This window comes from Fundulus heteroclitus, chromosome 13, assembly GCF_011125445.2.
Source record: "Fundulus heteroclitus isolate FHET01 chromosome 13, MU-UCD_Fhet_4.1, whole genome shotgun sequence".
Lineage (NCBI taxonomy): Eukaryota > Metazoa > Chordata > Actinopteri > Cyprinodontiformes > Fundulidae > Fundulus > Fundulus heteroclitus.
Genome location: NC_046373.1, coordinates 36,849,277 through 36,859,928, shown reverse-complemented (window position 1 = coordinate 36,859,928; position 10,652 = coordinate 36,849,277). Strand labels below are relative to the sequence as shown.

Sequence of the window (10,652 nt, the reverse complement as noted above, 5' to 3'; positions counted from 1 at the left end):
CCAAGTTTCTGACATGGCTATAAAGTTGACCGGATTAATAAACTGTATAATGTCGTCTCTAATGAGCTGCTGCATAACTTCTGCTGTTAAAGCCAACTACAGCTGAATTGGGTCTCCATGAAGCCATTTCCTTTAACTGGCTTTCTCTGCAATAACTAAATCTGTTATTCATTTTCATGTCCTGATCTTGTAGGGAATTCCACATCCATGGCTTAGAGAAGGAAATAATAAATCACAACTGAATTGAATATAGAAGTTATTTCCAGGACCTTTCTTTTGTTCCACAGCTGGTGCTTCATTTTCCGTATGTACAAAGGTTCTAGTTCAGAATACCAGCCATTGTGCACACGAACCAATCTAAGCCCTGATAAGGCCTCAAAATAATCAAATGTTTAATCATTTTTAGTAAAATATTTAAAAACCAAAGAAAAAATTGAGGACACCAAAATATTTCTGGATTTAACAGTCTATAATCTGAGGCTAAATGTAAAAAACCAATAGTCAAGAGTTGAACAATTCTTCATATCGTGTGCAAAAATCTAACTGAAAAAGAAAACGTCTCTCTCTCTCTATTATATATATATATATGAATGTGTTGTGTATTCATACCAATATGTACTGACAAAAAATGAAGACATTTAACAGAGGTTCAAAGGCCAAGCCTGTATAAAAAAAGGTAGGAGGGAGCAACATTTAACATTACATTCTCAAAGTCCCACAAGAGACAAAAAAAAAGAATTGTTTTCACAGAAAACACTTGTTATAGGTGACCCACAGACGGATCCATGGTCTCTAACACTGACAACACATGAGTACACAAGTTACAGGCCGTAGCTCCAGGATAATGAGCAGTCATGCCATGATTGTGCTGTTCCACCTGCACATCCTGAGACCAACATGAGCTGCATGCAGAAGTGTGCATGGAACCCTGCTCAGCTTTATTACAGCTCTGCTTCACCTCTCATACTGGCTGAAACTACATGGAAACAAGCCAAAATTCATTTGGTCAGTGATATTCATGGCATGAAGTGCAGAGCAGGGTAAGTCAATAAATAGCTGCAGCGACTCAAACATAGTGGTCAGTGGAGGGGGGGGGGCTGTTTCAGTCTCAGTTCAAAAAAAAAAAGCGACAATGAGAACCAGAAGGCTGTAGTCTCTTCTCTGGTCATCTTGCAGGTCTGGGAGAGCTGCTGTTGCTCACGGCTGCCGTCAGCAGATGCAGATCTTGGTGATTCCTGCGTGTTCAGAGGAAAACTGGGCCAGCAACAGTGCCACCTAGTGGCCGTGCTGGTTAGAATAGTTTGGTGGTAGTGGTGGGCCGTTGACGCCAGGGTGGTAGAAGGCACAGTTGCTTTCATACCTGCAGCTTCCTTTCATCATGAAGTGACGACATATGGGCCGTTTGGACATATCTGTGAGAGAAGAGACGGTTAGAACAAGACAGCGGCCGTTCGTAATTCTCTCGCTCAATCTGCTGTACGCTGAGTAGAACATGTCAGAGCAGCGTCAGCAGAAGGCAAACAGAAGGCTGACTTGCTCTCTGCTGCCATCACCTGGCTCCACATACCATTCATGTTGTTGTGTCCTCCTCTGGGCCCTCCGCGGCCCCTGCCTCTGAAACCCAGCTCTCCTCCGCGGCCCCGGCCTCCTCGGTGGAAGTGTCCTCCTCTGTGGGGCCCTCCTCTCATGGGCTCGTCTCCCCAGTAATTTCCATTCTCTCCTCTACCCTGTCCCGGGCGGGGCCCCATCATGCGGGGACCTCCGGCATTGTTGAAAGGCGGGCCGTGGTTGTGTGGGGGAGGGGGGTGGTTAAAGCGAGGACCTGGCGAGCTGTTGGGCGGGTAGCCTCCGTTCATGGGCGCCTGCATGTGCATGTTGGCCATGTTGTTGGGGCCCGGGCCGTGTCCGAGGAGCCCCTGGTTGACTGGAGAGGTGGAAGCCAACATTAGGTGGTGCCTGGAGGGCGACGGCATGGATGGGCCATGAGGAAGTGTGTTTACCTGGAGGTGGTTCACTCTGGCTCTGGCTCTGCTGCAGAGAACCCAGCAGCTGCTTTATCTTGTCGGAGAAGTCTGGCTGCTTTATCAGCTCCTCGGTAGACTGACTCCCAGAGGCTCCCTGGGGACAGACAAGCGGTGTTAGCCTGAGACACAGCCACGTCTTCTGCACCGCACTGAGACCACCGTGTGGTGGCGCCTGAGCAGAGCTGAAAACTAGCATGTTAGTAAAATCTCCTGTGTACCATGATGGATGAGAGCAACTCCTGAACATTGACAACTGGAGCTGCGGGGTTGGCGGTGGCAGTGGAGGCCTGGGGGCTGCGGGAGTTGTTGCTCAGGTTCCCCATGAGGTTGGCCAGGACAGGCGGCAGCTTGGACCGCTCGCTCTGGGCCTGCTGCAGTCCCGAGTCTGCAGGCTCACCATAGCCGTCATCCACCATAGAGGGGTCCTGTAGGGAAGACCACATGCAGCATTTAGTGGACTAGATAAGAAATGCCAACAATAAAGAATTATTTCTGGTTACCTGTGTGCTAACCTCGTCCAGAGGAATGAGACAGGGGGGCATGGGCTCGTATGGTTCTGGGTCTGGCTCATGAGGACTGTCAGGTACACTAATGAAAAGAAAAGACATGTAGAGACTCTTCAGTATGAACTCTATAGATGTATATTGATTAAAAAGGCTAAAAGCTGTGCCCGTACCTCTCCTTGCTAAGGAAGATCTCCTGCAGGATGCCCATCTCACGCTCTCTCTGGGTGTGTTTCTCTGTGCTGTTGGCTCCAGGGGTGACCAAACTGCCAGCCAGGGTCAGCGGTCTTGGTTGGGTCCAGGGGACCCTTTCCTCCATGGCATCGTGTGAAAGCCGACGAGCCATCTCAAAGGTTTGCCTGTCCATCATAAGTTCTCGTTTCGCAGCCTCGCCGAAATCCTTAATCTTGTTAACGTTGACTAGAAATGAAACGTAATTGCATGGTTTAAAGGGACTGAAGGACCAGAACTCCAGCACAGCCATTAGCAGCAGGACACGTACTTCCTATGCTGCTGCTGCAAAATCGCTTTTATTCACACACAAATGTCTCACCTCTCTCTGTCTCATCCAAGTCAAAGTAGAAGTAGTGCTTGAGCTGCTCCTCCTCAGCCCAGTGAACCGTTTTTTTCTTCTTGCCTTTCTTGGTCAGGCCCTCTTCCTCTGGGCGGGGTTCTGCCAGGGCATTGGGCTTCTCAGCTACAACAGACAGACAGGCTATGTTATTTTGCTTTTTATCCCTGGCTGGTAGCCAGCAGGCTTTCACAAACCAAGGGTCCACCCAGGTAGTTGGCTTTGTTCTGACATCATTTTTAGACTGAGGTGGTTCCGGGTCAAAGCACACATTGATAACATGGATGAAATGGTTTGGGCCATACTGTTGTCGGCGGTCTCTGGGTCCTCAGCAGGAACGGGGGTGGAAGGCTGCTCTGGTTCCTGGTTCTCATCAGCAGCGGTGGTGGAAGCAGCTGCTTCTGGAGATGGCGGTCTAGCTGAGGATGGAGGGTAGCCAGCAGCTTTGCTGTCCAATGGGTTGGCCTGAGGACAGAAGAAGGCGTGAGCAGCTGGTGGTAAAAACAAGTTTTAGTTCAGAGTTTTTAAGGACAGTCCAAATGACGGGACGGGACGGGGGGACGGGTTTAACTCTGGGTGTTTCAGACTCCCTGCCAGATGTGGGGCAGCAGCAGATGTGCTCTGCTCTTTGGGGCTGATGGCCAGCTCACATGTGTGCAGCTTTAGGACACTTAGTCAGTACCTTGGTGGATGTTGGTGAGACAGCTTTGGTGTTAGCAGGACTAGTAGAACCCACGGATTTCTTCTTCTTGATCTTGATCTCAGGTACTGGGGCTGAGTTCAGGGCATCCAGGAAGCCCGTAGCTTCCATTGCTGCAATGAAACCAAACCACCCCATCAACACATCTACTCCATCAACTAGAAATCACAAGCTGCTTTGCTTTGTGTGTTCAACGTACGTGGAGCTGGAATTATCTTCACTTTGATCTCTTTGGTTGAGTTTGAGGGCGTATTTAGAGGCTTGTATTTTTTCTCAAGCGGCGGAGCGTCTGAAGGACCAGAGCTAGGTGAGCAGAAACATGATCAGCGGTGAAGCCAGCGCACTGACAGTAGAACTAGATTGGTTATGACAACACGCCATCCAGAAATGAAGCGAGACAACAAGCCAGCAGCTGGACGGGTCCTTACCTCGGCCTCTTCAGCAGGGGGGGGCGTATGATGTACTTCACACCCAGCTGTGGGGCGGAGGGCGTCTTCTTAGGGGGGGCTGGGTTAGAAGCCTCCATTTCCAGTCCTGAGCAACAAAGACACACAGAGATCATTGTTAGACACAAAAAATATATACACATCCCACAGCATCACTGTTGCTTAAGTCAAGCGTACCTATGGATCGGATCTTTGTATGGCTAGGGGCGTGAGCTTTGGATTTCTCCTTCTTCTTGCTCTCATCTCCACTCTTTTCCTTCACATCCCTCACCGGCACCTTGCTCTCTTCTTTCCTCTTTTTCTTATCTTAAAGACAGCAGGAAAGTGTTATGGGCGGTAGAGCTTTCAGTCTGCGGTTGAACCAAAAGGAAGTGGGTGTGTACCAGCAGGGGATGTGCCACTGCTCAAGACACTCTGGGAACGAATGGTGGCCATCCACCCATCCACCAGGACAGCCGCCAACTTCCTCAGCTCTGAAAACAAAGGTTCTGGTAAATTATGCTGCAGCACACACACACACCAACATGTCTTTAGTATGGAGCCTTACAGTAAACTCACCTTCAGTTTCTGCACTTTTGCTCAGCTGCTTCACAAGCTTGGCGGTGTTGTTCTGGAAAATAAGGAACGCTGATGAGATACCTAGATGTGGCTGGACCTGAGGCCGGCCGTGGGCCAAAGCAGGCTTTACCTGTTTCAGGTGGTCTACTTTGAGAGGCAGCTTCTGCAGCGTGAGCAGGATGAGCTGCAGCAGAGGGCTGTTGTTGGTGGTCTTGGAGTAGGTGAGCCAGGAGTTGAGCAGCCTGTAGCCGCCAACTCTGATGAACCTGGATGAAGGAAGGGCTTCGTTTTAAAATCACGGCTGAGACGGTGAACAGGATTACATGGGCTGTTGTTGCAGGAAGTGCTTCAGTGCGACAGGAAGCCAGCTCCTCTTATGCAGGATTATCATTGGCAGGAGATAGCCTGTGTAGCAGTCATACCTGTTCAGAACATCGTGGGACTTGGTCTGCAGCAACACGTTGAGGTACATACACCTGCTGACCATCTTAGTAGAGGCTTTCATCAAGCTGCAGTGAAAAACAAAGCAGTGAAAAGGTGTTGGCCCCTTTGAAACAGCCGGAGCAGGGATCAGTTACGTCAGGGAGGGGTGAGCTCCTCACCTAAACACCTTGGGGACGCCCTCCAGGCTGCGGAGCTCTCCGTCCTTTCCCAGCAGGGCCTCGACACCTTTCAAGATCTCCCTGGGGTCAACGGGTCCCTTCGCCATGTCTGAAACACACACTTCACACAATAAATACAGGCGGCAACATGGAAAAAGCAGCAAATGTTGAACGGCTCACACAGGATTCTTGGCTATATCCTGCCAAACATGCTATAAACAGACTATAAATGAAATATGTATGACCATAGATGGAAAATGTTCATCTTGTTCTCTTCCAGCATATAGAGACAACTTTGTGTAAAACAAACAAAAGCCAGCAGTCAGTCGGACCGAGACCAGAACAGAATAACATGTCAGCATCAGAGAATCCATCGGTACCCAAAGATGGAGGCTGCCTGAGCGCACCAACTCGTCCCCTCTGGTTCAGAGCAGGTGCCACGGTGGATCCACCTTCCACAAGACCAACCCTCTAAAACACAGAGCCTTTCCCGGTCACACACAGCAGCAGCAGCATCTAAATGCCAGCCAGGGGAAACATCCACGGACAGCTCTTCCATCCTAGCCATAACACCCTGCTGCTGACAACACTCTGCAGCGTTGCCTCGTGCTACAGCTCATCCCAGATGTTGCCTAAACTCTAGGAAAATCAGCTGAGCAGGAAGCGGTCCAGATCACCGCCCCATCTCTGCTGCCAGAGAGCAACCCATCCAGTGTGTGTGTGTGTGTGTGTGTGTGTGTGTGTGTGTGTGTGTGAGAGAGACAGCACCATTTTTATTCCACTTTAGGTTAAACGCACAAAATGAGAGACAACGCAGTGTTTAGAAAACCAATCCATGAATCACATCCAACAAACATACATTTATTGAGCTTACTTTTTATTTAGAAGGTTCAAGAATAAAATATATCTATTTTCACTCTTTATGTTGATACAAGGACAAGAATTTCGGCACACCTCCCAGCTAAGTTTTAATGCCTAAATGGTTCTGAGTTTTGATGTAAAACGCTAACAAATGACTGACAGTTCTCTAATAAACAAGTTCTAAGCTGAAATGGGTTTCTTTCAGCTGAACACATCTAGTGCTGCTGGTCTGACAGCTACTCAGACCGGCAGGGCGAGAAAACCAGATGGGTCCCACAGGCGGCCTGCATAAAGATTGTGGTAGCATGAAGGCCGCTGATCTACCACTTTGATCTGATAATTACCATTTTAAAGTGATCAGGAACTGTACGAGTCTGCTGTGATCAGGAGGAATGCTTATCCACATTACGCAACAGTGCCTCGTAGTTACTGTTAGGAATAGAGAGAAATTGTTGTCACCACCTAGTTTAGGCCCAAGTGATCCACACTCCAGGCACATTTACAGTTGGCTTTTTTATCAAAGATCAGTGGGAAAAGTACCAGTGGAAGTCTACAAAAAGCAGGCCAACAATTAAACTGGTTGATTACTGCAATGCCAACAAGTTTTCTGATTAATAACAGTGTTCAACATGCTATTTTTTTTAAATAAAAGGTTTTCTTTTCCAAAATTCCTGCTTTTTACACTTTTTTTCATCTGTTAAGCAACACCAGTCTCAACAAACTTCTTGGTCAGGTAAAAATGATTTAAAATCTCATCTGCCAAGAGTATGAATACTTTTCAACTTTAGTGTACATGTTAAAGGGACACAGTAAGTAACTCCCAATGTAGTTTGCAGTGAAACACTTCAAGGCAACGGTCTAAAAAGCCTCAAATGAATAGCTGCCATACCTATTTAGAAACCAAAGTAGGGTTTTTAAGTGATTTGACAACGTTAAAATAAGATGTCATTATGCAGGTGATGCTTCAAAAGCATGCATTTGTCTCTGATTGTTCATAACTTAACTATTTTGTGCAGACGTCTACAGGTGCAGAAGCTGTAGTCCTGCAGGAAACTAGTTGAAATGGAAATGTCAGATTCTATTAATCAGGTCTTACCCGTGTTACTGTTGTAGTAGAAGTTTTATATTGTCTCACATCTCCACAACACTGCAAATACCTGACACCCTGTAAATGTCACAATTGTTACACAAATGCATAATGCCACTGTGAGAAAAAAACATGACCCAGTTAGGTGGGGAAAAGTTGGATCACACCGTGAAGGTACTGCACTTATTTCAATAATCTGGGTGGATTAACTGTATAAACCTTAGTAGTTTGTAAAATTAGAATGGCTAAAACATCAAGACAAATGATTGTTTTCCCCTGACACATAGAATCAAACAACTACAGTGAACGAAGCTCCATGCTCCTATCCTGTAAAGGCTGGGGCTGCCCTGACTGCCCCAGCAGCCTAGCAGCAGCAGCCTGCCCCTTGCTCAGCAGGCTGAGCGCCATAAGCCCCGCCCCCTCCACCACCTCCGCCGCTCAGCAGTCCCTTCACAAATAATGGCTCACGTTGCCAACACGGGGATGGCCGATACCAGTGATCAGCGAACTACACCCCAGAGAAGTCTATGCTCGTTCCGAAAACCTTAAGAAAAAAAAAAAAAACATCAAAATCTTCCTCCGGAAAGTTAGCGGCGAGTTGTCCGAGGACGGAAAGCAAATACTGGCCAATCCAAATGTTTGTGCTTCGATGTACGGCTGGGTCACCATCCCGCTGCAATCTTTATCCACAGATTGCCGACTACACCATGCTCAGTGTCCATGTCCTACATTTATCAAAAGGCTTTATATTGTGTCCACAACCCAAACACTACCGCAATCTTTATGTGCAGATTGCGGTAGTTGTTCGATCCTTGGAAGAACCTCTATGAAACGATTTTTTTCCCAAGTAATGTCCGAATTCGTGTAATTTGCTTTCCTTCTATGCTTGGGGCAATCTTTATAAACAGATTGCTTATGAAAATACTACAAATATCCTGTTTAAACTTTTATTAGAACAATTTGTCCATCCTGTCTCACACACAAAGAAGCGGAGCAATGGCGGCCGTCCTCTTTAGTGTGTGAGCTCATACTAGAACCAAACTATTAAGACGAGCTGGTAGCTAGCTACCGACAGCTAGCCATAACCTACAACAATGTCATTGGATTTAACTTCAAAAGTCAACTTACTATTGATACTATAGATCCTCAGCGTCTCGGCTATATTATGATGTACTTTTTCAAGCACTTATAGCTCATAATTCATTTATATGTCGTCAACCTTCATGGTTTTAATTATCATCAAAGACTTCTTATGGGTTGGGCTGTGCTAGCTAAACGCTAGCCTTTTCTTCTGGACCAACTGGAGGCAAAAAGAGTAATCAAATGTCCATTACTTGAAGGGAAAAAAACTGAAATTGAGATGAGCTGTTTGAAGTCCTCGACGGCTTAGTCTTCGGCAAAGCAAATTCAAACCTGCAGAAATACACAAAAACACACAAATTCACGTTCAACTGAATGTTAAAACAACCCCGTCTTTGTATAACATTAAGATATTTTATTTTGATCAGCGGTATATTTCGTATTTAAAAACCACTGACGCCTTCTCGTTCCCCATATTTTGCTGTCTTCACTTACCTTTGACCAAATCCAGGAATGAGCTTGAAAAGGAGGGACTTACGTTTTATACTGCATGACGTTTTTGACGTCACGACCAATGGTTTTTGTCTAGAGCAGCGAAAACAAAATGGTGGAAAACCGACCTTGCCTCTTTGCTCAAGGACGAAATGGCGTATCTCACATGGTGGAAAAAAAAAACATTCTCAAAGGCTTAGACACCATTTTAAACCTGCTTCTTTTTGAAATATCTTGTACCCAATAAAACTACTCTGATATTTTGATGATTGCATCGAGGTTGTAATCAAGATTTCATATAGAAATTTAGTATATAATGTCGTTTCAAGATGGCGACTGGTTTGGTCGTCACATACATAGATGTAGACGCCCCAGCTGACGGCTCAGTGCGGCTGCCATTTTGGATGGGTCTCTCACGCGACCCCAGTGCATTTATTTGTACTGAGGAAGCTGTTTGCCCTACTAAAATAAATCATAACTCCCTGAATTTTTAACCGATTTTCTCACGGTTAGGTTTGTTACAATTGGCAGAGATATTCTTATGATACAGGACGGTGTTACACATAAAAACATGTTTTCATGCTCCAATATGTTATTTTAATAACATATTTCATAAATGTATGGTCTTCAACTTACATACATATGGCATATAATATATAAATATGTGATTTCATACTGAACTACTTTGTTTTATGCTATTTAACAAATAGAGACATGTGCTATGGTATATTATTAAATATGTAAATGAATATGTGCTTCATGCTGAGATACTGTTCTATGCTCTTAAACAAAGAGGTGTGTGGTATTACATAATGATGAATTAAAACATTGTACATTTTAATATAGAGAGAAGTTGGATTGTTCATTTAAATTTATTTCATTCTCTCTCACATGTACAATCCCTAGCCTTCTCTACACAACAACAATAATTTCTTTTTTTTTTTCTTTTTTTTTTTTTTTTCTTTTTTTTTTTGAAAGCCTGGAAAAGTGTTGTTTAAAATTTCCAGGTCATTCCAGTGTCTTACACTACCCTGCTTGCAACTAGGACTGGAGCTTAAGAACTTTAAAAAATAACTGTTTAAAGCAGCTTCTTGCATTTGCTGGCACTCTGTAACTCCAGGGCACTTAATTTGGCAACATGATTCAGCCTTAGTTGGTCAAATACTGCGTATTTATGGTCTATCTGTTGGGTTTCTGCGTTGTTCTCGGCAAGTAAAAACTCATCTTCAGAACCAATCTCAGCTTAAAATGGTGATCTATACCACGTGATATACTTTTAATAGTTATCCCCGGTTATTGCAACCGTAAACTGCAGAAAATCCAGTCAAGTTGCTCCCTCTGCATTTACTCTGATTGGCTGCTATGCCAGCCTTGCGTAAGAGAGACCCATCCAACATGGCGGCAACGCAGAATGCGCTCCAGCATGTAATCAGGCGTCTACTTTTATTTATTTTATTTTTTTTATTGAAAGAATTATACAAACCACAAGGCAGCAAATCAGAAGGTGTTTCAATACAAAACAGAAATGAGAGGCATGGATGCAGAACAGCCACAAAAGGACAGACAACAACAAAAAAAAAAAGAATACATTAAAACCGTTGAAAACAAGGCAGTTACGAACTACAAGACTGCTAACTTATGTTCTACAATAATGTTGAGAAGTTTTTTAGCAATAGGAGTCACCATTATTTTAAGGGCTTTTAGTAGAAACTCATTGAAAAAAGTACA

The 10,652-nt window shown here is 45.1% G+C and overlaps 1 protein-coding gene across 3 annotated transcripts; it reads right to left on the bottom strand.

Annotated features, from left to right (window-relative positions):
- Nucleotides 1–368: 368 nt before the first annotated feature.
- ppp1r10 (protein phosphatase 1, regulatory subunit 10) lies at nucleotides 369–9,016 on the bottom strand. Of its 3 annotated transcripts, none has more exons than XM_021311212.2 (19): nucleotides 8,928–9,016; nucleotides 8,481–8,765; nucleotides 5,405–5,525; nucleotides 5,225–5,311; nucleotides 4,933–5,068; nucleotides 4,803–4,854; nucleotides 4,628–4,717; nucleotides 4,422–4,550; nucleotides 4,227–4,332; nucleotides 3,998–4,101; nucleotides 3,781–3,911; nucleotides 3,404–3,563; nucleotides 3,081–3,224; nucleotides 2,701–2,947; nucleotides 2,537–2,612; nucleotides 2,243–2,449; nucleotides 2,001–2,118; nucleotides 1,568–1,924; nucleotides 369–1,412 (listed from the first exon to the last, which is right to left on the bottom strand). In XM_021311212.2, coding segments are annotated over exons 2-19 (2,403 nt in total). In that variant the 5' UTR covers nucleotides 8,482–8,765; nucleotides 8,928–9,016; the 3' UTR covers nucleotides 369–1,275. The 3 variants fall into 3 exon arrangements, with proteins under 3 accessions (XP_021166887.1, XP_021166886.1, XP_012709152.1); XM_021311211.2 differs by having other exon boundaries at nucleotides 2,525–2,612; nucleotides 8,928–9,015; XM_012853698.3 differs by having other exon boundaries at nucleotides 2,525–2,612; nucleotides 5,405–5,513; nucleotides 8,928–9,015.
- Between the last annotated feature and the right edge of the window lie 1,636 nt (nucleotides 9,017–10,652).

Coding starts and splice junctions, on each gene's coding strand:
- ppp1r10 (XM_021311211.2), bottom strand. Junction 2,613..2,700: donor ATCTTCCTTAGCAAGGAGAG/GTACGGGCACAG, acceptor TCTTTTCATTAG/TGTACCTGACAGTCCTCATG. Junction 2,119..2,242: donor AGTTGCTCTCATCCATCATG/GTACACAGGAGA, acceptor GTCTGTCCCCAG/GGAGCCTCTGGGAGTCAGTC.